General features: G+C 47.6%; 1 protein-coding gene across 4 annotated transcripts; it reads left to right on the top strand.

Annotated features, from left to right (window-relative positions):
• The first annotated feature begins 162 nt into the window (after nucleotides 1-162).
• PPME1 (protein phosphatase methylesterase 1) lies at nucleotides 163-26,644 on the top strand. Of its 4 annotated transcripts, none has more exons than XR_014618835.1 (15): nucleotides 163-291; nucleotides 9,365-9,459; nucleotides 11,269-11,360; nucleotides 13,853-13,910; nucleotides 14,455-14,506; nucleotides 16,266-16,420; nucleotides 16,877-16,967; nucleotides 17,316-17,381; nucleotides 17,867-17,999; nucleotides 18,735-18,864; nucleotides 19,434-19,478; nucleotides 20,416-20,480; nucleotides 21,526-21,593; nucleotides 22,714-24,165; nucleotides 24,289-26,644. XR_014618835.1 is itself a non-coding variant. In XM_084294903.1 (15 exons), the coding sequence occupies exons 3-15, from the start codon at nucleotides 9,420-9,422 to the stop codon at nucleotides 22,730-22,732; spliced, it is 1,014 nt and encodes a 337-aa protein (XP_084151029.1). In that variant the 5' UTR covers nucleotides 4,899-4,981; nucleotides 5,399-5,526; nucleotides 9,365-9,419; the 3' UTR covers nucleotides 22,733-26,644. The 4 variants fall into 4 exon arrangements, 3 of the variants coding, with proteins under 3 accessions (XP_084151027.1, XP_084151029.1, XP_084151028.1); XM_084294903.1 differs by lacking the exon at nucleotides 163-291 and adding exons at nucleotides 4,899-4,981; nucleotides 5,399-5,526 and having other exon boundaries at nucleotides 22,714-26,644; XM_084294902.1 differs by lacking the exon at nucleotides 163-291 and adding exons at nucleotides 8,142-8,154; nucleotides 8,237-8,280 and having other exon boundaries at nucleotides 22,714-26,644.
• Nucleotides 26,645-26,712: the final 68 nt, after the last annotated feature.

Raw genomic sequence — 26,712 nt, 5'->3', positions numbered from 1 at the left:
CCTGTGGAAGCGCGGACTACATTTCCCAGAAGCCCTCACGGGGGCGCCGCCGGGACTACACCTCCCGTCGTGCACCGCGCTCCCGTTGGCCCCTATGGAGGCGCGGACTACATTTCCCAGCGGCCCTCGCGTAGGCGCTTCCGGCGGGGGCTGAAGGGGGACGGCGGGACGGCGGGGCCGGGCCGTGCTGGCGGCCATGTCGGCCCTGGAGAAGCAGCTGCACCTCGGCCGCCTCCCGCCGCGGCCCCCGCTGCCCGGCGGCGGCCAGGCCGGCTCCAAGATGCGCATGGGGTACGGGGGGGTACATGGGGGGCGATTTTGGGGGGCAGGGTAGTGATGGGAGGGCGATGGAGGGGGCTGGGGGGTGGTATGGGGGGCCTATGGGGGCAGGGGGGGGGCCGAGGGGATCTGAGGGGGGTTTGAGGAGATTTGGGGTGTGGGAGGTGAGGCCTCGTTTTTTTTGGGGTAAGGTGAGGGTCTTCTGCCCCGATGGGGTTGGTTCTGGGAGCTGTCTGTGCTCGTTGGGGGTGTGGGGGGGCTTTGTGGGGGCTCAGGAGGTGTTTTCAGGGGGTTTAGGGTGTTTTGGGGGGGTCTTGGGGGGTATTTTGGGGTTGTGGGGTTGCTTTGGGGCGGCTTAGGGTGTGCTTTCAGAGGTTTGGGGTGTTTTAGGTGCTTGGGGGATGATTTGAGGGGTCTTCAAGTCTGCTTTGTGGGATGCTTTGATGAGGCGTCTGGGGTGCTTTAGGAGAGGCTTGGGGTGTGCTTTGGGGGGTTTGAGGGGCTTGGGGTGTGTGCTGAGGGGCTTGGGGGAGCTTTGAGAAGGGTTTTATGGGTGTTTGGGGTGTACCTTGGGGGTTTGAGGTGTCTGCTGCTGGGGGGCTGGTGGAGGAGAGATCTTTTTGTGTGTGGGTGTGCCTGGGGGGGCTGCAGCCCTCCTGAGGTGGGTGTCCACGGAAGGAAGGTGAATAATGAGGTTCTGTGGGAGCCCAGCGAGCCCCCAGGCCAGCCCAATTCCTGCCCAGATCCTCCCCAGGGAAGCCTTGAGCAGGCTTCTCCAGGCACCTCTGTGCTGGGGGGGCTTCTTGTGGGTACTGGGACTTATGAGAGCCAGAGCACACCCCGGTCTTCTTAGGCCTGCCTCCTTTTTAAGGGAAAAAGTGCAAAAATAGCCTTGTAATAACTCCCTTGTACCTGCTGCTTTACCCGGCTTGCGTGAAGCTGTGCGGAGGGCGAGTCGGTGCTTCAGGTGATGGCAATATTTCAGCTGGGACAGTGCAAGACAGTAAAAAAGATGTGAAATCTTCCAAGCAGGAGTGAGAACGTCTTCTGGAAGTGTCAGAGAAGATTGGCTGGCGTCGGGCTGCGTGGACGGGAGCTGTCAGGGACCGGCTGGGCAAGGACAGCCTTGGCAAAAGCTTTGCTCTTTAATTAGGAGTCAGACTCTGAGCCTCAAATGCTCACTAAATGCTCTCTCTTTTTTTTTTTTTTAATTTGGATTATTTTAAAGCCGTGTAGAAGGGCTCTGATTCCTGCTGTCGTGCTGTGTGGTGGAGATGTGCACGGGTCACTGAACAAAAAGTTCCCCCGCAGGTGTTGTGGAGGGTCTCGTGCTCCAGAGGAGCCTGCTCAAGGTGACCTGGTGCCCACAAGGCTAGATTTAATGCTAAATATCTTACTTACTCCTGCTGGCTCCCTTTAAAATGGGACTAAGCAGAGAATTTTTCTGGTTTAGGTGAAGAAATGGTTCTTATTTCTTCCTCTCATTATCCTGCCGAGCTCAGTCTCACCTTCTGTGGTTATTTTGTGAAGTTTTCAAAGTGTTTTATAGTGGTTTCGTGGGTTGTAAACCTCGCCAGCACCCTAATTCTTCCCTTAAAGCAGCGATGGCACTATAAATAGACACCACGTCTCACCGCCTGTTCAATTAAGCATTCGTACTTCGTTAATAAATAGAACTGCTTCCCATGCTGGTGTTAAGGTGGCTTTCACCAGGAGGAGAATCAGTTCCCGGTTTGTCTTGCTGTCAGCTCCTGCCAGGTGCCTCCGCGGTAAGGACAAGAAGTCAAAAATTAATTTTCCTGCCCCGTCAGGCGATCTGCTGGCTGCTGCAGGACCTCGGGATGGGTAAGCTGGCAGATCCGGGCTGGTTTTTATTCTTCTAAGCGAGTGGCTTCTTCAGCAAAATTTCGCTGTGCCGTGGGATGCGTTTTCCACGTCGGTGCTGCTTCTGGAAATCCGGGCTCCTGGTCATTTTGGGTAGGAAACACAGAGAAGGTCGTTAAGGTACCAGCTTAATGAGGTGCTGAGGCTGCACCCCTGATGCTCGTTGCTTCATTCCCTGGTGGCAGGGAAACGAACAAAGCACAGCCGAGCAGTTTTTGTGCTTGTGTCTGTGGGGAGTGTCACACCTCGGTGCTATTTAGGCGGGTGGAGTGCTGCTTAGCAGCAATCCCATACAGTAATTCATGTAATTCTTCCCCATCTTCGGAGGGTTTTTGAGTATTTTGTGTTTGAGAGGGAAGCGATGATGCAGGGAACTCATTTTTCTGTTGTTTTATGACGTTATCAACCTCTCTTTTCCCGTTCAAATGCTTCCAGAAACGCTGACACGAAGTGTGGTGTTGGGATGAGCATCAAAAATTCCCCTTAGAAGCAGCAGGGAGTGTTTTGTAGTCCTCTTGGAGCTGCAGCGTGCCTTTGTATCCTCGGTTTACTCTTGAGTAAATCCCTCTACAGGTGGCGTCCTGTTGGGCAGGCACCACACACCTGGCACAAGAACGGCCTCGCACGGCGATATTTGAAGTTGAAACAGGAAAAGGAGGTGAAAAAAAGGCACAACAGACAGAGGAGAGCAGCGGTGAGGCGAAACTGCTGTGCTGAGGAGGGCTTTGGGGTTGTTAAAGCAGAGCAAAGCAGATCTGGTGCAGCTTTTAAATGTGTTTTGGACGTCCCAGGCGGGCAGGGTGGCGCAGCAGAGAGCTCCAATAATGTCTGATAACGTGGGCTGGGTGATGGCTTCTGGTCTCGGTGCTGTAGCAGACGCTTTGGCTTGGAACTGTTTCCTCTCCCCTCGAGACCTCTGACCTCTCCGTAGATCCCAGCTGATGTTTTTGGGGTTCGGGCAGCGGCCCAAAACTGGGACTGGGATTTCAGCAGAGGCTTTCGCACGCCTGGGGACTGGAAAGATAAATTTGGTGGGCGTTTTTGGGTGGTAACTTCATGCTCACACCTCAGCACGGTGGTTTCTTTTTATTAGTGCTGTGATTACCTCTCGGCTCAGGTTGTCTTCTGCAGTTTTGCTGCGTGGCTGCTTGCATCTGTGTGAAGTATTTCTACATAACTTTAGGCATTGGAAAAGCTTTGTGCGACTTAGAGCCCGGGCAAATATCCCAGGTATGCCAAAATAGTCCTGTAAAATTCAAACTTCTGTGGGGAACAAAAAGAATTAGAATTAGAAGAAGATTTGTTTGATCTTTTTATCATCTCGTGTTCATAAATCCATTTTGTTCCTGGGCTCTGAATTTCTTAACGTGGAAGCAGGGCCATCGGTGTTTCTTTTCATTTAACACCCAGCAGCACTGGCAAGCTGGTTTCCCTGCAGATTCGCTTTGCTTCGAATACCCCAGGCCTCAGACTGGAGTTTTGGGTTCTCTTTTTTTCCCCTAATTCCATTTTTTACTTAATTCTAACCCTAACTTTCAAATTTTTCTCTTTTACCAGCCAGGCAGGCAGTGTTAACGTGGCTCCATGGGGTGGCTGAGGGCGAGTGGAAAGGAGCAGGTGAGATTGCTTCGGGCACATAAATTTACTGCAGCACCGAGGTGTCTCAAGCAGCAGCCACCCCTGACTTGAAGGGCGAATTACAGAGGTAGGCAGGATGCTTCCTTCAAAAAACCATCATTTTCCAGCTTCCTCTGGGATTAAAGGTTTGCTGAAGAAGTGCTGAGGACTTCTTAGCCACAACAAATCCTCACAGCCTTTTTGTCGTGCCCTGTTAAGATTAATATTTATAGTGTGAGATAAAACATCACCGGTTGCTGCCTTCACGTAGGTGAGAATAGATTTGTGTCTTATTTATTTTTTTTGCCATTTTCCTTGTGTTTCTTTCTTGGGAAGTCTCGTCCAGGTCATCCAAGGGGCCGAAACGGCTGAGCTGTGCCCACGTGGGGCTGGCTGGAGCTCTGCTCCTCCACCAGCCCTGCTTGTGCCTGCAGGCTCCTCCTCTCTTCCCGTTGTATATCAGGAAATGATGCACGGGAAGATGCAAACAGGCACGGTGAGGCAGTAAGGAGACCGAATCCTCCCTTTTTGTGCAACGCCGGTGTGAAAATTTCAGCAAAACCACGGCTCTGGGCAGCTGAAATGGCTGCGGGGACGGAATTCAGACGGGTCCTGCAGCTGTGCGAGGTGCACGCTTGGATTTTTTTGCATCTCCCAGCACGCTGCCTCGATTTCTGCCTCCTCTCCTCTAAATTCCAGCCCCCTCCCAGCTGCACGTGAGCTGCTGCCCTGATATATTCCTCTTTTAAGCGCTCTGGCTGCTTTGTTCAGCTGTGGGGAGGGAGGTGGTGCTTCTCTTTCACTAGGGCAGTGCACAAAAAGCACCCCAGTGAGAGCAGCTCACGTTCCTTTTTTAGATCCTGCTTATTTCAAGGAGCAGATCTCCCTAATTGCCTTCATATCTTGAGGTCTTGAGTCGTGTGCTTGAAAAGGAAATAAAATCCAACTTGGATTGACAAAATGGAGCTTACAAAACCACTGGTGAGGGGTCGAGACCCCCCCAGAAGCAGCTCCTGACAGCTGGAACAGCTTCTGCGTGTGCATCTTACTCCAAGTTCTTCATTAGCTTCCTTCTAGGCCCAGCTTAATTGGAAGTTCTTCATTAGCTTCCTTCCAGACCCAGCTTAATCAGAGCCGAGCATCCAAATGAGATTTGGAAACAAAGAGTGTGCTGCTGTTTTCCAGCATGGGAATGAAAATGGTGCGTGTTCTCCGGGATCTTTTAATTAGCTGGAAGGCCTTGATTGAATCCGATCTGCTTAATTTGATCCTGACAATTGTGACTGGTTTCTCCCTTTTTTAATCATTTTTTCTCCTGATTTTTTTTTTTAATAAACACTTTGTGCATTCAGTGCCCTATGCAGAACTTACCACGCTGTTCTTGCCAATTTTTAGATCTTTTTTTCTTAAAATACAACTTGTCAGCCATGGCAGTTCCTAAATAGCTTATATTTAATTTATTTTGCTCAGGTTCAAATATACTGCAGGGGTTAAGTATCTGTGTTCTGTTACTGCTTTTGTAGTCCTAAATACGGAGTCGAGGTCAACAGAAAAGGGAATTAATTTCTAAAACTGCTTCTCCCTGCTTGATACAACTCTTGTTTTATTTTTTTGATAGCTGAAGGAAGAACCCAGTGCAGATTGATGAGGAATTTGGGGGAACGTGAGCTCCTGGTGCCCTGGCAGACCGCACAGGAGACCAAAACCAGCAGCAGAGCGTGCCCAGAACTTGTTTTGGGATTCCAGGTCCGTGTGGTGGCTGCCTGGCTTCGAGTCTAAGGCTCGTTCTCGGAAACCTATTGTGGTGGAGCCGCTTCTGTTTTGGTCTGCCGGATGCTTTAAAAAGCAGTAATTAGTTCTGACAGCTTAAATATTTGGTCGGCAAAGTGCTGCTGCGGCGTAGCAAGGTGCAGAACTGCAGCTGCTGCTTGTTGGGCTTGCTTCTGACGTGGTGCGTGGCAATGTAGCCCTAAAAAAAAAAGCAGCTCTAGAAGAAGAATGAATGGAAGGTACCAATTCTTTTGAGATGAGACAAAATCAGGTTCAGGTAGCTCTGCACTGCCTTTTTTTTAATTTTAAATGAGTCTTTGCCCAGTCTCCTGCAGTCACCAGCTGTCTTGTGGAAAACTCCACGGCTATTTTTACCCTGTTTGGGGTTTGGGATCAAATCGGAGGCCCCTTGCATTTTCCCCAGCGTTATTTGGAGGGAAGTATTGTGATTTTAAATCGGTCTGCATGGAGTTGCATCAGAGGTGACAACAGTTCTTGACTCCCAGGTCCTTTCTGCTTTCTGCTGTAGTTCCCCTGCAAGCAGGAGTTCCAGGATGTATCGGTCCCAGACACTTCATCCCTCTGACATAATCCCTAATGTTTTCTCTGGAGGTGTTAACTCTTATTAAGCTGAATTTGAAGCATTTACTAACACCAAAAATTCAAAAACAGGACAAGAAGCAGAGTGACAAGTTCCCAGGGAGCGGCTCAGCTCTGATTTCATGGGCTCCTCTTGCAACCCGTGAGTTATCCTTCGGGGTTTTATCTTGGTTTTAGCATCTGACTGCCTCCTGCAGGAGTATTTCAGCAGGAGGAGGTCTGGGGACCTTCCAGAGCTTTAGCAGTAGACCTCACGTTGGATTTCTGCTACCAGGAATGGGCGTGGAGATGTTAAAACAAGTCTCTAGTTTCTGCCCTCGTTTTTCTGCTTTGCTTTTTCCTGGAAAACTGTTTCTCAGGGAGCAGTTAGATGGTAAGGAGAGGGGAACGAAGGGGCAGCAATCTTCTCTAGCAGCACAGGTTCCTCCTGCATTATGGTGACTGCACGAGTGCTTGCAGCAGCTCATAAAATCCTAAAATCGAGGTTCAAAGCACCTTCAAGGTCCTGTGGTCCAACCAGCACCCTTCCACCAGTGTCTGCCAGGAGGAGGAGCTGCATCAGGTCACTCCAAAAGGCTTCAGAATGATCCCAGGGCCTCCAGAAGATGAGACCTGCTTGAGAGAGGTGGGGAAAAAATGACCCCAAGAGCAACGGAGGTGAAGTAATTTACCTGGGGGTGTTCTGCTGTTGGGTCTCATTTGGTTCTCATTTGTGTGATGCTTGCTGTAGCCCTGTCTGCACAAGAGGAGGAATTTGTCTCGCAACCAGGAACCTTCATCCGGCGGGATAGGATCATCCAGCAGCTCCTGTGGGAATTCTGCCTCTGTTTTGGGTAGGAAAAACCACCCTCAAACGTTCAGATCTCACAACAAAAGGGGAGTTTGCGGGGAGTTCCTGCAGTTCAGCAGCTCTGTGAATTATTTGGGAAGTTGCAGCCGGGTAGGTGGTGATATTTATTAATCACACGGATCTCTTTGGGACAATCAAACCTGAACTCAGCAGCAACACGTTTTAGAAAAGTCTGAAATGCAGCATTTTTAAAATCATGATGGAATTTGTTGTCGTTAACTGCTCATCCTAGGAGAGGAGGAATTACCCGAGCCGTGGGCCGCTCGCTCCATCACAGCAAGTTCAAGAAATGGCAAGTCAGCAGGTTCCCCAATTCACCCTCGATTGCTGGCATCTTGGTGATGTTTTATCAAATGTGGCCTCCTCTCCTTGAACACCTGGACACCCGTGCTTGGTTCTTCCTGATACTACAGCAGCTTCTCATCTCTGTTCTCTTGCTCTGTTCCTTTTGAGCTACGGCATTCTTTGAAAGAACCAGGTGATTTGTAAGCTCATCGAAGAATGAGGTGAAGCTGAGGCAGAGAGGAATGTTTTCTGGCTCTGTGGAGGTGTGTGACGTCTCGTTGTATTTAACTGAAGCTCGACAAGAACAACACCGGAGTCTGGGAACCCACAGAAGCGAATTTGGAGCGTTCGGGGGCGGTTGTTTTCTGGTTCATTTTCTAGAAATACCAGGGGAAATCGGAGTTTTACTTCGACAGAACTAAAAAGCTGCTTTGTCTGTTCCTTAGGAAGCCAGGAATTGAGGGGAAACCTCCTTCAGCAGAGGAGATTTTCTTCTGTGAAGGTCTCTTGCCCCCCACGCCCGGGCCTGACTTCCATATTCGTGCTGATCGCCTCCCCCAGAAGCCGAGGAGCAGGAAGGCAGCGGAGCCCTGCGCTGCTGTTACTCATCCTGCGTGGTGCTGGGCTTGAATCGAGCTGATGGAACCAGAAAACGAATGGGTTTGTCAGCAGGGCACCTCTGAGAGCCCTGACTGCGTGATGCCTGCGGAAAAGGGCAGTGCTCACCCCGTAATTCAGGGGGATTTTGTTCTCAGGGTGCCAGATCCGTGGCGCTAATTTCAGGCGTGCTTCTTGCAGCAGTTTCGTGATGTGCTCGTCAACGAGCTGCAGCAGCCAGCCTTTTGTACAGCGAGGGGGTGAGCCTGCGGGTGAGGAATACCAGCTGGTGTTCTGGGGGTGTTACTGGGGAAGGCAGCGCCTCTCCTCGATGTTATTCCCTTTCGCCTGCAGAGCAGGGGCAGGAAAATGCCACAAGAAAGGAGGAAACCCCCCAGGTAGGGCACAAAGCGGGGTGGCGCTTGGTTTTGCTGACAGCCCTGGTGCAGGTGGGGCAGCCCCCATCCCCAAATCGTTTATCCCCAGTTGATTTTAACACAGCACAGCCCTGCTGCCCACCAGGATGATTTTTGGGCCCGGTGCAGTGCTCTTTCATCTACGTTTGGCACACGATCTGATAGAAAAAGGAACCTGGCTTAAATTAATAAGTGCAAAGCCTGGAGCAAACCGAAGCCTGGAAGCCCGTGCTTCCAAGGCAGAGCTGTCAGCATCCATTACGCGGTCCTGTCATTACAGTCCTTAATTTAAAATACAAGTTTTTTGAAAAATCCCGCTTTTGGGGCAGTTTCACTTTGTTTGAACGATACCCCTACCGAAAATCAGAGGGGATTTCTAGGAAAGCGTTGCACTCTCGTGGCAAGTACTCCTTTTGTCTTTAATCAGGTGCTTAATTTTTTATATCCTCGCCAGACTGGCAGTAACCTACAGCGTGTAGTGTCAAGGTGACTTCTGAGAGGGACGTGCTGCTTTGATGATTATTTTGATGATGATTCATGGGCTGAGTCATAAATTCGGGGTGGCTTCCTGCGCTCCAGGCACTGGAGTGCTCCCAGTCGTGTCAGCAGCAGGGGCTAGAGAAGGACCGTGACAAACAAAGGCACCTCTGACTCTGAAGGCTGTGAGCTGCGGGTTGTTGCAAACTGGGAGGTTGTAGGGGGGCAGCATCTCTACGTTGCCCTGTTCTTTTTTTATTTTCCCTTGATTTAGGTCTTGTGTAGTCTCAGTGACCATTGTTCAGTCTTCCCTGGCATCGCTTCATGAGGAAAGCGTTCTCACTGTGTCTCCGTTAGTTTTCTTGTGCATTTTTGTGATCTCAACAGGAACAACAATTAAGAAAACAAAAGATGGATTTCCTTACTGACTATAAATTCATTAATATTATAAGAATTTCACTTAGGTATCATTTTCTTCTAATTCTACACTGTTCTGTAACACAGGTGTATCCTCTTCAGTGGATGCCGTGACCCCTGTGTGCCAATTTAAATGAAAGACTTACCAAAATATCTTTTTTTTTTCTTGCAGCCCTGGAAGAAAGCGTGATTTCTCCCCGGTGCTTTGGAGCCAGTACTTCGAGTCTATGGAGGACGTTGTGGTAGAAAACGAAACTGGCAAGGATATATCCTTTTTGCCAGTCGTTTTTCCATAACGACTGGGGGGCAGTGTCCTGTCTTTGAGTTTATCGGGGTTCTTTTAATCTTTTCCACGTATTTCTTCTCATCTTCTTTGTTTATCTGTATATGTTTATTATTATTTATTTATTAACAGGCAGCTAACTGGCAGTCAGTGTTCAGAATCAGCATCAGTGGTCCAAAACCAGGCCCCAGCACTGAATATCTACACGTTAATAAACACTACAAACTTCCCAAGGCCCTCTACAACTGATCCCAGGAAGTTCTGTTCCCTTACACATGCACAAACACACAAGCACAGTCGTGTGCACCCCCAAAAAGTGTGGGTTGCTACTTGTTGCCCCCCAAATCCAAGCCCACTAGCTGCTGTGCAGGTGGGGAGGCTTCTCCCTCTGGCCCAGCTGGAGGTGGTGGTGCCAGCAGGGAGACTTCTGGCTGCATCACACCAGCTTTTTAACAATTTATCTCCAAGATTTCTGCCCCCTTCACAAATATTCATGTTGATTTTACGCTTCTCTTCAAGCACACTCCTTTTTGCAGGTCTTCCAGTTACTGATCAGTGCAGCTGATGTCTGTAATCCTCTTTAACGTGCTCAGTTTGAGGCAGAGGCCATCAGCTGGCTTTGGGTGTGACATTCACTGGTTGCCTGTACCCACCAGCTCTGACAAAAAGTGTTTTGAGAGGTACTTCCAGGTCTTCTGAGCTAGCTGCAAAATGAAAATGTTTTTCTGTGGTTAAATAACACAACCCTGTAACTTATTAGTTGCTTTGTTTTTAAGCATGTATATCCCAGCTTGCTGGAGGCCGTTAAGAAAACCAAATTTCCAAGCTCTTTCAGCCCCAATATCAGTGATAATTACTTCCCTGCATGTGTTAATTTAAAATAAGCAAAATTCTCTCCCTTGTTTTATTCACCTTGTCATTATTTTGTGTTCTCATTAATTGTGCCAACTGATGCTATGAATTGGTCACGATGTGCACCTTGTTTGTGTTCCTTGTGCAGTGCTGCACACACCCCTGAGGCTTTACAAATAATAAAAAGGAAAATGGACCTGTTCGGGTAGGTGATAGACAGAAATCTTAAGGGCACTCCAGTATTCAGCAGAACCACGATGAACAGCTTGGTCAGTACCCTCAGCTAGCGTGGTGAGATTTAGGGGGGCACTTTTGTGCACCCTAAGAACAGAGGAAGAACAGCAGAAGGAGGTGGAGTGACTTGGCTGATCACTTGGTCACAGTTTGGGGCACTAAATGCAGATCTCACGACTCCCAGATCTGTGCCTTTCCCAATGCTTTTAGTGATAGTTCAACTGATTTTTTTTTCTGTGTCTAAATAAATGCAGTAAGGAGACATCAGCTACCATCCTGAAGCTTCTTTACCAGTATATATTCCAGATAGTTAGACTGCCCTAAGAATCTTTTTTACTGGCTTACCTGACGTTTTTTTCTTGGATCTAACAGGAAAATGTGCCAAATCAAAACTACCTGCTCCATAGCGCTCGCTGGTAATGGTTTGTTTTTCTCTCAGTTCTCTTCTCTGCTGCACAAGGAAGAGAAAGGTTGCTGGCAGGAGATGTGTAGGTTATAGAGAAGATGTGGACAATAGGAAAAGAACTCTTAACCTGTACAGAACTTAGCTTCTTTTATCCTTGCATATACCCATTGCTCAGAGGAAGAATTGAGGCCTTGTGTACACGAGGGTGGAAACAAAACCCTGTTGGCTATTGCAGACTCCAGAATACATTCAGCAGAGTAACATCAAATAACTCTCTGAAACGTCCTTAACTGTTCATACACTTTTCGAATTTACAAAAGTGGCTCGGAGGGACCTGTCTTACTGCTCCTACACGGTGGAGGCCATTCTGCTCTTTCCTGGGCTGTGTTTACTGTAAGTAAGCTGCTGACTTTTACAGGTATACGTGCAGGCTAACGTGGTCCTCTAAGCATGGGAGGCAGCTGATCGTTCAGCTGTGTTAAGCATGAGGAAGATGAATTCAGAAAGCTGTGTCTTATGATCTCCTGGTATGTACCTGACTCAAGTTGTCTAAGTATATGTATTAAATAGGTAAAGGTTTATCTTCTAGGCTTTAATTATACAGCAGTGGCCAAAACTTCCACACAGCACTTCGTTAAGCGTTAACGCTTAAAAGGTGTTTAAAAATAAACAAAAACCCCAGAGCTAAGGAAGAGAAACTTGGAAGGATTGCAGGTAAAGAAAAACCACTTGCAGCTCTTGATTTCTAGTTGGGATCTTTTATAATCCAGGGATTGGAAGTGAAGAGTGAAGAATTTCCTCCTGACATCTAATCTAAGTCTCGCCTCTCTTAGTTTAAAGCCATTTCCCTTTGGAGTGTCCTTTCCTTGTCTCCTCAAGCAAAAATTTGGTGTTCATATTCTTGATAAGCCCCCTTTAAGTATTGAAAAGCTGCACTAAGGTCACCCTGAGCCTTCTCCAGGCTGAACAGCCCCAGCTCTCTCAGGTTTTCTTCATAGGAGAGGTGCTCCAGCCCTCTGAGCATCTTTGGGGCCCTCCTCTGGACCTGCTCTAAACTGTACTTCACAGTTACTGGCTTTTTTTTGTTGGCAGCTAACAAAGATAACACAGAAGATTTGCATAAATTTGTGCCTTGCACCTGCCTGCGCATCTGGAGAGAGCCACTGCCCCAATTAGCTCGTGCCTTTGCACGGCTGGTATTAAATCACTGCCTGTGCATGCTTTGAAAAGCAGGTTTGTGCCAAGCAGACCTGGAATCAGAGAATGGATTGGGTTGGAAGGGACCTTAAAGCCCACCTAATTCCACCCCCTGCCCTGGTCAGGGCCCCCAGCCCTCCCCCAGCCTGGCCTTGGGCACTGCCAGGGCTGGGGCACCCCCAGCTCCTCTGGGCAGCCTGGGCCAGGCCCTCAGCACCCTCAGAGGGCAGAATTTCTTCCCAATTTCTTCCCAAAGCCTCCCCCCTGCCAGGCTCCAGCCGCTGCCCATCGTCCTGGCCCCCCAGCCCTGACCAAGAGTCCCTCCCCAGCTTTCCTGCCCCCCCCTGCAGGCCCTGGCAGGGGCCTCCTCTTCCCCAGCATCTTTGTAGCCTCCTCTGGACTTGTTCTAATAGTCAAGATAAATGAACCAGAGCTTAAACAATCTTTAAAATGCCAAACAAACTATGGCAAAACCAACCAGAAACAACAGAAAAAGAAGAATCTCTCCAGTTGGGAAGCACTGAGTGCAGCCATCTAATAATAGCCTGCGGAGGGAGGGGTGCTGCTTTCTTCTCTTTATTGGCCTGCTAAATGCCTGGATGATGTGCCTGTGCTTTTCTTGCCCAAACTATTTCTGTTTGGCTAAAACTCAGAGCACTGGAAGGTTTCCCATTCTGTCACATCACGCTGACGACCCTCTTTCCTTGCTCTCTGGTGACAGCAGGTTGATTTTTTAGCAGTCGTCTGTTCATCTGACTAGGTAAACTATTGCTTGGGTGCATAAGCACCTTGCAAAATGAGGTTTCAGGGTGACTTCTGGGGTCTAAAATATTAACTTGTGGATTCAGAGGTTGTTGGGGAAGCAAGTGCCTCAGTCACTAAGGATTTAAATAGCTGAACAACCAAAATAAGAGGACAGGTTAGCTTTCAGATCTCTGCCCATTACGTAGGTGGTTTATTAACAGTCCCTCAACAAATTCTCCCAACCCTGCGGGGTCATTATTTAAATCATCAGTGATTCCTTAACACAAAAGTCTTCCTTTCAGCAGAGAGAGCTGGTTAATCACTGTGATGCCTGAAATAACTTGTGCAAATTGAGCTGTCAGGGACAAATAGAGGCATCATCCTATGGCAGCCTTGCCTTACTTTAAAAAGATTCCTCGCTTGTTCCCTCCCAACCTCTTTGGGCTAATCAATTTTGTATGTTCCAGCTTTCCTGTAAAATTCCATTCTTTAAGAGCAAACTGAATCTGTGCTGCGAAGCAGCTGCTTCATCTTCATGCCTGCTGTGTAGCCGAGGCTAATTTTGGAACACGTTGGGCTTGGGGAAAGGGGGGGCATTGCTTCAGCATCTGTAATCCCACTGCTGTGGTTCAGGGGTGCTACAGAGCTGGAATTCCTCATTCGGTAGAAAACACATGTAATATCTTAACACACAATTAAATAAACGTCCTTGGAGATGGTGTGAACAATGGTAGAAAGGATGGAGCTTTGGTTAATTAAGGATAGCTTAAATGGAATATCATTTGTGGGACCTGAACCTCCAGGTTCAGCCCCTTCGTTGACAGCAGAGGGTTTTGTCAGTCCTAGCCTTTGCTGTCCTTTCAGTGGGTGTTTAATGTTGCTAATCCTTTTTTAGGTGAGGTGTGTGGCTTTGCAAATGATCTTGTCTTTGTCCCTTCTTGCAGTCTGCAATCATTAGCAGGATTCAGTGTAGGATTGTGGCTTTAGATCTCCGGGGCCATGGTAAGTATGATTTAAAATCACACGAGCGCATTGCATGCTCCCTTTTTTTAAAGGAGATATAACGAATCCCTCCCAAAATGGCTGAGAAATCATCCTTAAGGCATCCTTATTTTTATTCCAAGGCAGGGATGGGAAAGTTTGGGTTTGTAGAGCTCTGCAGCCACCTGACCCCATGTGCCAGCAGCTGAGACTCCCTGTGCCTTTATTTAGGGCAGTGGTGGACTTGTTCCTTCCTACCTGTTGGCCTCACCCCCCTCCTCTATATTTTGATGACCTAAAAGTGTTTTTTCCTGGTAGAAACAAGGTGTGGTGTTCAGTTTTAAGATACATTTCTAATAGGGAACAGTCACAGGGAGTGTTTCCTACCCCTAAGCTATAATGTGATAAAGTACCAAACGTTTTTATTAATTCTGGGTTTCTTAATTATTCATGTTAACTGAAGTGGGCTCTTTGTGCCCAAAAGCTTTGTGCATTTGCTGCTCGAAGTCCTCAGGGGTCTGAAGGTTTTCAGCTTCAGTGAACTTCGCTTTTTTTGTTCTTTCAGGAGAAACAAAAGTTAGGAATCCTGAAGACCTGTCTGCAGAGACGATGTCCAAGTAAGGAAGCTTTATGTGCTCCCCTCAGTATTTCACTTCTCACACATCTATTTTTATTTATTGATTGCACTTCCAGGGGGCACACAACCTTCATTCAAGGGAGCTGGAAGAATGGTTTCATTTCACGTGATTCTGGCAGCTATCGCTTCTTTTCCTAACATTTTAGGACAGTTTTAAAATTAATTTTGAATAAATTATCAGCTCTGTCAGCTTAGTCATATTCCAAAGTGGTCTTGTTCTCTAGGTCCCATCAGTTTTAAACCCAAATTACAGATCAGTGACTTCGTTGTAGTAAACACTACACCTGTAACACTCAATGACACTTGCCAGAGATTTCCGAATAGAAGGGAGAAAGCTTTCCCCAGGCATAATTTGGGCATTTTTAGCTTGAAAACACCAGTTTGGTCGTTCTCCTGCTCTTTCAGTGAGTGTTCAAACTGCACCTGCCTTGGGCCAGCAGCATCCCCAAAGTGTGGGTCAAGAATTGAGACTCTAGCACCGAGGGATTTGCTTTTACAAATTCTCACGACCTGCTTTGGGATGCAAATCCTCTTCTTGACAAGCTGGGTGAGCAGCAAATAGCTAAGTACATCCCGTTGTGTCCACGTTTAACGCAAAGAGGCTCTTTCCTGTGACTGCAATTAAAGCACGAAGGACTTTGTAACCTTCCCATGAACAAATCTGCTGGATTTGTTGTGGGGAGGCCATGTGTGAAATGTATCCTGGCTCCCATTGTATACCTCATTGCTGCTGCTTACAGCTTGTCAGCTCCTGATCCGTCAGCGTCCCGAGGAGGTGCTGTATGAAATAATTGGGAGTTTTCAATCTGCAGCAGCACTGCTATGGGGGAAAACGAGTTGCCTTTTGTTTTTAAACCTCGTTCTCCTCTTAGCAATGATCTTGAAAGTTATTCCTCATTAGTCTTTTAACGGGAGCCTTAAATTATAGCTAGTTTTCATCTTTTATTAAATCCTCCCATCGTTTTCTCCTTGACAGAACAAACAAGCTAGCTTTTCTTTTGACTCGCTTTCTGTTTACTAGATGCAATGCTGCTCAGGTCTTCAGTTCCTCTGAATTGCACAGACAATTTTGGCATCTTCGAGGCTGTCTTAAAATACTGTGCGCTTCAGTAGGTTTCAGTCTTTAGCCATGTTGTTGTTTTATGCTTTTTCTTGTGAATTGTGCCAGCCAAAATTCACATACTGCAGTGACAGCTTCAGTTTAAAGTAGGAGCCTTACGAAAGAGAAGGGGAAACCTCTGCTTGCCTTTTAGTAACTGTGCTCCCAAGAGAGTCAGTCTTTGCTTGTGTTCAGTGCCTCTTTGCCTTGGTTGGTAGGGCTTGGTTATTTTTTTCTGTTTGATTGCAGAAGGTTTCTCCTTTCAGAACTGTGAATTTTTTAGTCTACGCTTCCGTGCTTTTCCATGTGATGCTTTTCTCACCTTTTATTTAAAACTCCCACCACCTAATGCCAATGTAAAATGTTTGCTTAAGGGATTTAAAGAAATAAAACACTTTCTGTTTATAAAAAGGGAAATGACACACTTGTTCAGTGAAGTATTAGCTTAAAAGATTTCCTGTATTGGTGCCTTAATGAAACTGAAAGGGAATAATCTTGTCCCAACAATCTGGGGGTTAAATAAGCGTGCAGAGATGATTTGGAGCCAGACATCTGTCTTGGATCTGTACGTCCTCCTCCCCTGGTCCAGAACAGTTTCAGAAATAAAGGTGCTGACCATATTTTTATCTTCATTTGGCAGAGATGTTGGAAACGTGGTTGAAGCCCTGTACGGGGACCTCCCTCCCCCCATCATGCTCATTGGGCACAGCATGGGGGGTGCCATTGCGGTGCACACGGCGGTCGCCAACTTGGTGCCGAGCTTACTGGGTCTGTGCATGATAGACGTTGTGGAAGGTAAGCCTGAGTACCCTCAGCATGGCTCTTCTCTTTCTCTTCTCCCCAAATCCATGAACGCAGGAGGTTTTACCCACAAACCTGAGCTAATTCCACCCTCCTAACAGAAATTACCTACGTAAAATAGTCCTTGCAGTGGGACCCCTCTTTTTACTCGTCATTTGGTTGCAATACTTTGGTGTTAGCTCAGAGGAAGGCTGCTTTTTTATTTAATACACGGTGCTGATGTGTGCTTACTGCTTTTTCCTCCTCTCTGAATGCCCTAATATTAATTCTCTGCTGGGGGAGCAGGTACAGCTGTAGGCTTAGGAACACTAAGCTATATTTCCCTTAGCTGCATTAAATCCCTTTTGAGCCCCAGCTCTCTCTGAGGGCACTCCCTGGTAGCCGGTTCTATGTAAATGAACACAGTAATTATTCCACTACACGCCATAAAGTGAAAGTATTTGGTTTTAGGTACGGCCATGGATGCATTGAACAGCATGCAGAACTTCTTACGGAGTCGTCCCAAAACGTTCAAGTCGCTTGAGAATGCAATCGAGTGGAGGTAAGGCGTCAGCTTATGCAGACTCAAAATCTCTTGCCATTTTTGCTCGACTCCTGATAGGCACAAACTTTATGTGACTTGTCAGTTTTCCTCCTTTCACTCTCACTTCTCCAGCTGTGCAAAATAGGGGGAGTAGAAGATTCTCCAGAGGGCCCTGGGCAGGAGGGTGAGGTGGGCTGGGAGGAACCTCTTGGGGTGCAGCAAGGAGAGGTGCAGGAAAGGCCCTGGCGACCTGCTGGGAGCCAGGTGGTTTGGGTAAAATTATCTGTTTTTGCTTCTGTTTCTGGGCTTGCTAGTCACTGATACATTTAGTAACTGTTTCTGCCTTTCTTCACTTTTTTTTTCTAGTGTTAAAAGTGGACAAATAAGAAATCTTGAATCTGCTAGAGTTTCTATGGTCGGTCAAGTCAAACAGTAAGTTGCTTTTTGATATTTTTTTTTTTCCTAAAACCTCTTAAAGTCTTCCTATCTGTTTTGCAATACCATCCCTGCAGAGCATAAATGCTCTTGAACTTTCTACCAAAATAAATTTCTTGTTTTAGTTTGATCCCACTTGATACCCACAGCAGCAACAAATCATAGCCATAGCACACGGATCAGTAATCCGTGACATACCTGGAACCTTTACAAAGGTCTCTAATACCCTGTTAAGAAGAGGTGTTGTTGCTTGTTTGGCCACTTCTGTCCTTTTTAAATAGCTGTTTGCATTTCTGTTTGCACAGGGACGCACGTGCTGCAGAGGCACTTAGTGACTCTTTCATCCACAGCTATTTTTAAACTGGTGGGGGCATTTTTCTCAGCCAGTGTTTAAGAAATTTCTGACCGCTTTAGGTTTAAAACATGCTATTTTTTTTTGTTTATTTTGGAAGGGGAATCAGTTCCTGGCTTTATTTTCACAGGTGCGAGGGAGCTGCTAGTCCTGAATGTCCTAAAGCCATAGTGGAGGGCATTATTGAAGAGGAGGAGGAGGAGGAAGAGGATGACGAAGGGGGTGGCTCTGTCAACAAAAGGAAGAAGGAAGATGACACAGAGGTGGGGAGTTTCTTGCTGTGTTTCAGCTTGTGTTTGCATGATATTCCCCTGCACAAAAAGTAGCCAATAGTTATCCAAATATAAATATATTTGGATATAAATATATATAATTTTTCTCTGATATAAATGAGAGCAATTCCAGTGGAAAACTTATATCGAGACTCGTGTTTTTCTTCTTGGTCTCATTCCACTGATTCCATCCTGGGTTGTCACTTAGAAGTGTGTGTGTTTGGTTTTCTTTCCTCGGATGCTCTCAGATTTAGTGCTTATTATCTGAAATGGGGCTTAAGTAGTGAATGAGGACTGCTCTTTTCTGAGCCTTCATGGTATTTTTGCTCAATTGCAACCTAAGAATGTAAATTCCTTACGGAAAATCATTGCAACCTGCTTAGCCCCTTGTATTTCTGTGTCACTTAACTGTTTTTGAGAGGCAAATCTGAAGGTTCAGACAGTGCATGAGCTATTTGTGCCAGTGAATAATAAAAAATTGACTGCCCTGAAAGCTGCAGTCTTCTCTTAATCTGTAGGTGTAGCTCCTGCTGATTTTCTTGCTCCTTTTTTGTGTACTTTGGTTGTGATTTGGAGAAGAAATAAGGAGCGAGAGCTGCCTGCTGGCAGTGTGTAATCCACCAGAGGGAGCCAGTATTTTTTTAGATGCATTTCCAGGTGACACTGAGCTTCACTTCAGCTGTTTCACTGATCACTAATGCAGAGCTCTCTCCTTCCTCCCTGCAGACAAAGAAGGAGCACTTATACACGTGGCGAATTGAACTGGCGAAAACAGAAAAGTACTGGGATGGCTGGTTCAGGGGGTTATCTAACCTCTTCCTAAGCTGTCCAACTCCAAAGCTTTTGCTTTTAGCTGGTAAGTGTCTTGTTTAAATTCAGCAGTGGCTCACTTCAGTGGTGCCCCGCTTGTATTTTAGAAAACAAGATCAGCATTTGGCTAATGGTTTTATCTGAGAACAGTGGATCTGTTTCCTCCACCCTGGCTTTTCTGCGTATCATGAAACAGAAACGAGTCCATTTGAACTGTGGAGATCTGGAATCAGTTCAGATCCTCTAGTATCGAGATAGCTTCTGCTAATACAGTATTTTCCTACATGAATTTTCACTTGAAAGTTAAATTATCAATATTCTACAGCCAGCTGTGGGCCCTTTTTGTGTCACGGTAGCGAATACAATGCATAACCAAGACAAGCATCCTTTTAAGTTGTAGAAAGGATGAGTTCCTACAGTTTTGGCTGGAATTCTGTCCTGTCACTTTACTCTCTTAAGGTGCAGCAGTGAAACACCCTAGCGAATGTCAAAGCTGATGTTTGGTTCACGTTTTTTTTATGCCAAATGTCTCTTTCAAAACGCCCAGTAAAGATCTGCTTAGACAGCCGTGTTCTCCCTGGCTCTTCTCCAATACATCTGTTTATTTGATTGTAGGTGTTGACAGGCTGGATAAAGATCTAACAATTGGACAGATGCAAGGTAAATATTTAATATCCTTACTGGAATGCTCCTTTGGGGTGATAGCTTGTTGCTATGGGTACACGAACAAGAGCTGGAACGGCCTCTTACCAGGCACAGATTGTACCAAAACAAATGGGCATGAAAGACTTTGTGAATCCCCAAATATTCCTTAGCTGTGTGATTGTAGGAAAAGTGGAGAATTTGAGAAGGAAAAGGTTGAATTAGAAGCCACAAAAGGCTTCCACCGTGCTTTTTGTTCAGTCTAGTGTTTGATGTTTCCAGCAATGGGTCTGCCACACTTCTCCTGGCGAATGTGTTCTCTGAGGCTTTCTTTTTAATAAGTTTTATCTTTTTTTTTTTTTGTCTTTCTAGTGAGATTCTTGATGCTCCTAGCTTAGAACACTTGGGACCACCCAAAACTGTCTGTTTTCCCGGTGTTTCTAGCAGCATCCCCATTAACGTAAATTTTTTTGTTCTTCTGGTCCCAGTTTTCATAGATTTCCGTGTTGATTGATTCTGAAAAGTAGTACTGGGCAACAGGATAAATTAGGGTAGATCTGATAACAGTTTGAACTGTGAAAGGTTAGTCTAACCTGTGTCAGGAACCTCTGAGAAGTTTGGATTTGTTTTATCTCCTGGGAACCCCTGGGAACCTGCTCTAGTTATGCCTGGGGAAGATGAATTTAGCATCCAGTTCTTGCATTTTGTTGAAACTGGCTGTTGTGCAGATTGTACAATTTCCCTTAGACTCTGCCTTCCCTGCTCCCCCTTCACCAGATGGCGTAGCGAGGTCGTAAAGAATGTCAGATCCTAATAAGAGTTCCTAAATTCACAGCCCTTTTGAGGTTTCGGTGCCTGTTTCCTGTACCCACGAGAATTACTTGCCTAAAACATTGCTGTTAGAAAGCAGGGCCACTTAAAAAGCAGCTCCAACGCTGACTCTCTTGGTCTGCAGGGAAGTTCCAGATGCAAGTCCTGCCACAGTGCGGCCACGCAGTCCATGAAGATGCTCCAGACAAGGTGAGCTCCACTGGGGGGTGAAGCTGCACAAATCGTGCTCTTCACAGCCTAAATACAAAAAGGGCTCCTGCTTACTACGGAACAGGGATTTATACTGCAAGAACCTTTTGGGCATGATCCCATAACTGTGTTTTTTTTGTAAAATAGCTTGGATTTAACCAGATTTCTTAAGCTAGCTGGAAAGCCTGATGTTAGATGAGATGCAGAGCTTGGCTAGGTCATAGCTGTAACTGTCAGGCTGGTGGTGATGGAACTAACTGTTCCCACATGGGGCGTGGATCACTTTTAACCTTCTGTCTTCCCTCACGAAGCTTTCCACTCGTCCCAGCTTTTGGAGTCGCTCTGTTTGGCTGAGTTGGGGCGGCTCAGATTTTCCAAATAGGAACCAAATGTTGCTGAAGCAGCGTGCAGCCTGACAGAGCAGGGCTGCTTCTGTGATGCTGAAATTCCTGTCCTGACAGCAGCAGGAATGTGGCACAGCCAGGGCAGCCTGTGGTCGGAAACTGAGCTGGTTTTAAAGCTTGTTCGACGCTGACCGCTGTGAATACCAAACCCAGGCTGTCAGTGCTTCTCTTTACCAGTGTGAAATCAGTATTTTCATCTAAATAGTTGCTCCTTTTAATAAAGCTTCTAAGTGGTATTAATAGAGTCAAGACGCTGATTTATCCTTCATAGGAATAATGTCATGATGTCACCTGACTTTTTTTTTTTGGTGTTAAACTTAAGAGGTTGTTGTTTTTTTTTTTAATGTGATTTTTTTTTTGGTTTATTTTAGAATTACAGAAAGATGGTGACAATTTCTGTCACTTCTTGATTGTGTGATCAGTTTTAGAGTAGAAGTAGAAGCGTGGAAGCACGCATCTCCTTTTAGACCTGAGGCTGTTGTACAGAGCTCTTAGTTTCAAAGGAGCAAGCTTGATTCAGCAGGAGGGTCCTACAGCCATGGGCTGTAATTGGAATTGCTGCAGCCTGTGAGAACTGCCTGGATTTCTTCTTGGCTTTGCATCCCTTTGAATCCTGACTGGTTTTTCCTTCCCTCCTTCAGGTTGCTGAAGCTGTTGCGACGTTCCTGATCCGTCACAGGTTTACAGAGCCCATCGGTGGATTCCAGTGGTAAGGTTTTGTGCTGTACAAGGCTGTGCAGTCCTCGGGCAGAGCTCTTGCTCCTCCCGTGTGCTTGTGGCTTTCGGTGTGGGAGGCAGCTCGGAGTTTCAGCATAATGCTGAAACCACATGTAAACAAACAGCGTTGAATCACAGCCAGTAATTATTTGGTGTCTGTGTTCCCTGTCAACTTTTCGGGTGTTCGCTTGTGTTAATGAAACCTCCTTCCTTGGAGGGAAGGCAGATCTTACCCAGCTGATTCCTTTCTTTATAACCTGCCAGAAGGCAGAACCGCAAGCTTTGTGGGATTCAGAGTAAACAGGTTTTTATGTAAATAATCAAGGCCCTGTGCTCTGGAAGCAGCTTGTACCACGCTGCTTTGGCCAGGAAATGCTGGTGAGGTGAGGCAGGTAAAGCTGCCTGCTTCGCTTTGCAGGCTTCTGATAATTACCTCCTGTCTTTTCTTATCATGATGAACTAAGAAGCCAGCCCTCTGGCATTAGCCATGCAGCCACGAGTGGGTTATAATTGATAAGGTTGCTTGGAAAGCTCCTAAAGTCCTAGCTACAATATCATAAAGGTAATCGTTAAACCAGTGCTTGGGCCACGCTCACAGAAGGTAATAACCTGCTCCGAGATCATCCTTCAGGTTTCAGTGAGCAGTCCAGAGAAGTCTTCCTGTTTTTTTTTTTTTGCTAAGAATTCTTCAACAGAAGCTCTAAGCTTCAAAATTTATTAATGCTGCAGGACTGGCAACACCAAACAGGTATTGCTGAATGATATTTTTCCCCTTTATCCTGTGCTTTTAGGGATGAAGCAGTAGAAACGAAGGGCTGTGCGCTGCATATTTTAAATTCAATAAAAGGAAATGGTGTTGGAGGAAGTGAGGTGGCTTGCTAGCCATCGACAGCAACATGTTAAGGTCTTGTGCTTGTCACTATTATGTAGCTTACAAGTTATTGCTGAGTTTATCACTGCTGATTTTACACGTTAGGCTCCTTTTGGCTGTGTTTTACTTGGGTTAATCTACTAAATCAGAGCGTTGCAGAGCCAAATATCTTCAGGGAACACCTTTTTTAACGTGTAACCTTTTTTTTTTTTTTCCCCCACTCTCCTTTTTTCCCTCCTAGCGTGTTTCCTGCTTGTTAATACCCTGGTGTTCTCCAGCACTGAGTCATGTTGTAAATAAACTGCACCAGAGGCCACTGTGATGTATTCCATATCTCTTCATCTCTCCGGTTCAGCAGCAGTGAGAAGTTGGTGTGAGATTCGTCCCTTAGAACTAGTTCTCCAGAATGTGTAAGCGCTTAGGGACTTCCTTGCTGGGAAGCAGCTCGTCTTGAAGACCGTGAAAAGCTCTTCAGACCCTCGGAAGTGGGCTCCTCTCTGCTGCCGCAAGGAAAAAACCTCCTGAAATCCCAAGTAGTCGATCGCGCCCAGCTCCATCCGTTCTCAGGCTTTCTTGGCCCCAACTGCAAAGGGGCTGTTTGGCAGCCCAGATCCACCGAGGCCATTGCAGCGTATCCAAAGGCTTCGGGATTTCTCCATGGAATCATCTAAACTTCTTTGAAGTGCCCCTTAGGTTTGTTTTTTTTTTTAACACATGAAATGTTTCCCTCCAAAGCAGAGGAGGAATTGGCTTCGTCGGGAGCTCGAGTCTCCTCTCACCGGTGTCAGCCTTAAGGGTTAAGCTGTGGCAGGAGCCTGATGCTACTTTCCTGTGCCAATTTAGCCAGGACTGGGAAACAAAAAGGTGAGGGGGGACCCTGAGCTCCATTTTGGAGCCTCGCAGCTTTGTTAATGTTCATTTTCGAGTTCTCACTGAGAAAAAAGAGCCTGAATAACAGGCACTTTGCCTATTTGGCTGCTCTCTGCCTCTGGAATGTGTTTATGCTTCCCTTTGTGTAGCTGCTACACATGACTGAGCAGAGATCGGCATCTTTGGGATGAAAAAGATGCAAGAAGTGCAGTAGATAAATCCTGGAAGAGCTTGGAGTCAATCCTGCTGACGTGGATGCCGCCGAGGTGCAGGCAGCTGATGGCTGTGATGTGTTCCCCCAGTACTGGAGGAAAGATCTCGTGTTCCCTGTCCCTTCCTAGATCGTTCCACTGCCTGCTTCCCATGTTCCCCTGTAAATCAGTAGTTGTACCAAGAACTTCTCTTCAGGGCTCATCATCCACAGACAATTTCGTCCGATTTGCTTTCACCTCCCTTTAAAAATCCCTCCTGAGCCTAGGAGCGGGCGCGTGTTGGAGCTGTGACCTCGCTGCCTTGCTGGTGGTCGTCTGAAATCTCCTTTGGTTGGCTTCGTGTCCGTCGCCCACCCGTGCTGTATGATGGAAGCAGCATTTCGAAGGCTGTTTTGCTGAGGCGTGCTGCGGGTAGCGAGCCACGATGAGTTCCTGCTGCAGGTGGGGCACGGGGAATTGGGGAGAGCATCACGCCGTGGCCCCTTCCCCAGCGCACCAGGGCAAGAAAAGCAGAATTAGAGGCAAGAACACCCGATTCCAGAGCGCTCTGCTCTCTGCCAGGCCACTGGCACCGTTAGAAGAGTAATTGCTGGCTCCTGGCCTTCCTCTCTGTAAGTTTGTGTTAATTATCGCAGAAATTCACTGCGACCCTGGGGTTACAGCCAGCCCCGGGCTAGCTGGTGCTGGATTAAATGGAGCTTCGCCAGCCGAGATGCTAAATATCACTTTTCCAGATGCGACCTGAAGATTAGCAAAACTCCCAGTCCTTTCCTCGTTGCTCTGGTGCTCAGAATAATTGGGAGGCTAAAATACAGCAGCGTGCGCGCAGAGAAAACCAAGCGTGTTGTCAGACTCGTGAGCGATGTGGGTGAAGTCGCGTTCCTCCCTGCTTCGTGTCCTGGAGGAGCTGGCTCGGAGCGCTTCGCTGAGGCAGCTCCTCGTGTCTGCTGCCCTCGTTTTGATGGTTTGAGAGAAATTTTGGGGAAAAAAAACACCTCCATTTGAGCAGAAAAAGATGAGTTTGCTGCAGAAGTACCCCCTTGGAAGTGGAACGGCTGTTTGTGAGTGCCATGGGCTCCTCGTACATTAACACCAGATTTAATTCTGAGAAGTGGATGAGAAATAAATACTTCAACAGGCTTTTCATGTGGCAACACTCCACGCCAGGCTCTTGGTCCTGACTGTCACAGAATTTGGGGACTGGCATCGTGTCTATCTGGGGACGGGAGCGGTGCTGGCCTCGGAGCAGGTAACCCCAGGCTGGCAGCAGTGGGAGGGCTGGGAATCCCTTCCTGCTGTGCTGGGCTGAACATTTTTGAGAGTCTGCTTCTGTCTGAAAGATTTCTTGCAGCTTCTTCTCTTTTTTTCCTGGGAGGAAGGAGCGACAGGCAGTGATAAATGGTGTCTGGGTGAGGATCACGCAGCAAACAGCAGAAGGAGCTGCGGAGAGAAGTGTCCTGGACTCCTTAAAAGTGGGGAAATCTGGAAAAAAACCCTCGGTTGCCAGCTCGTTGCACTTTCTCACAGCCCTCAGAGCTTTTTCTCGTGGTGTTAGACCTAAACAGGAGGAGGCTGAACAGAAAGGACGCGGGTTCCACTCCGGGAGCTTTCCATCCCTCACAAATCTCCCCTTGCCCTTGTTCCAGCGGCTGCAGGGAGCATCGGTGGAAACTTTCACAATGGAAAAATCCCCGGGCTTGGCAGGAGCAGCTGATGTGGTTTGCTGGCGGGTTGATTTCGTGAATTTTTCGGAGCCGGAGCCGGGCTGGATCCTGCCAGATGCCTCGGACCAAACCCTCGGTGGCTCGCAGGCTCCCGGAGCGGCGGGGCTGTCGGAGGAGGTATTTCCTGAGCGAAAATATCTGCTCTGCTTCGAATGCAGATCCTGGGAGCACGCTGGGTGTCTTTGCACATCTCTAAGCTCTGTGCTGTGTGGCCAAATCCCTGCTGCTGGGGGCTGACGCACGGCTGAAGGGCTGGAATTTCTCTCCAGGTGGCTGCCGCGCCGCCTCGCTGCGTGGAGCTTGCTTCCCAGCCTCGTTTTTGGAGCCTTGCTGCTCGGCTTACCCAGGTCAGACGCCTTCAGGAGCAAAGCAAGGAGGAGATTTCCCGAAAAAAAACAATTAAAAATCGCGGTGCTGACTGCAACCAGAGGTCGGTTTCTCTGCCACGCCGAAGAAATGAGCGCTGGTGGTGAAGAATGAAAGTGCAGAGGGCTGCGGGCTGCCCTCAGGGCTGGAAGGATCCCAAACCCAGCTGGATTTCCTCCCCCAGAGCCAGACGGTGGGTTTTGAGAATCCCAGCTGCTTTTCCTTTTTTTTTTTTTTTTGGCACAGGGTGACCCCAAGCCAGCCTGGTCCTGCCCTGTGTGGTTTCAGCTCTCGCCCCTCCAGCTTCTCCCGTCTCTGCAGGGCACAGCCACTGGGTTTCTGCTCTGCTGAGCCCATCCCAAGGCAGCAGGGCTTCAAAACCTACAAATTCTGCTGCCCTTGGGGTGAGCAGGGGGCAGGACGGCCCCAAGGGGAGCTGCTCTGCCCCTTCTCCTCCCCTCCACTCTTGCCTTTTAGCTGGGGTGTGGAAGGGCTGGGAGAGATAACAAGTGTCTGAGGAATCCCGTGGGTTCAAGGGGTGCTCAGCACCCCCTGAAAATCCCCACCTGGAGCTTTTTAAGGTCAAAAATGAGGTTGCCAACGAGCCTGGGTTGCCATTTCCCACCACACGTGGCCCTGGAGCCTTAAAACACCCGTCCCTGTGCCCGGTGCCCTGCTCACGAGCTGGAAAAGCAATTTTTTGTGTTGGCAAATGCCCCAAACCTGCCTGTTTTGGCTGCCTGGGCCAGACCCCATTACCCCGTGCTCCTCCAGCATCCCCAAAGCAGCCCAAATCCTTGGGATAACCCTTTGGGATTTTACTCCGAGCTCTGCTGGGGGAATGCTGGCCCCGTGGGAGGATTTCCAGCCGGGTGGAGCTCCCAGGTGCCCTCTTGTCATCGCTGTCTGTCCCCCCCCCGAAGGAAAATGTGTCCCTGTCCGTCGCTTCCCTGTCGCTATCTCGTTTGGTGTCCATCTCTCGCCTCCCAATAAAGCATTTGTGCAAAGCCTCGGCTGGGAACTCCTCTGTTTTAGGGTGTTGAGCTGATTTTTTGGGACCAGCACAGC

The sequence above is a fragment of the Netta rufina genome (genome assembly GCF_964035555.1).
Source record: "Netta rufina genome assembly, chromosome: 1".
Classification (NCBI taxonomy): domain Eukaryota; kingdom Metazoa; phylum Chordata; class Aves; order Anseriformes; family Anatidae; genus Netta; species Netta rufina.
Note: the sequence above shows the minus strand (reverse complement) of the source record. Positions and strands in the feature narration are given on the sequence as shown.

Excerpts from the sequence above, each read along its gene's own strand:
- PPME1 (XM_084294901.1), top strand. The coding sequence starts at position 197 with ATGTCGGCCCTGGAGAAGCAGCTGCACCTCGGCCGCCTCCCGCCGCGG. Across the intron at positions 11,361-13,852 it reads TTTCCTGGGCTGTGTTTACT|TCTGCAATCATTAGCAGGAT; the intron begins GTAAGTAAGCTG and ends CCCTTCTTGCAG. Across the intron at positions 14,507-16,265 it reads TCTGCAGAGACGATGTCCAA|AGATGTTGGAAACGTGGTTG; the intron begins GTAAGGAAGCTT and ends TTCATTTGGCAG.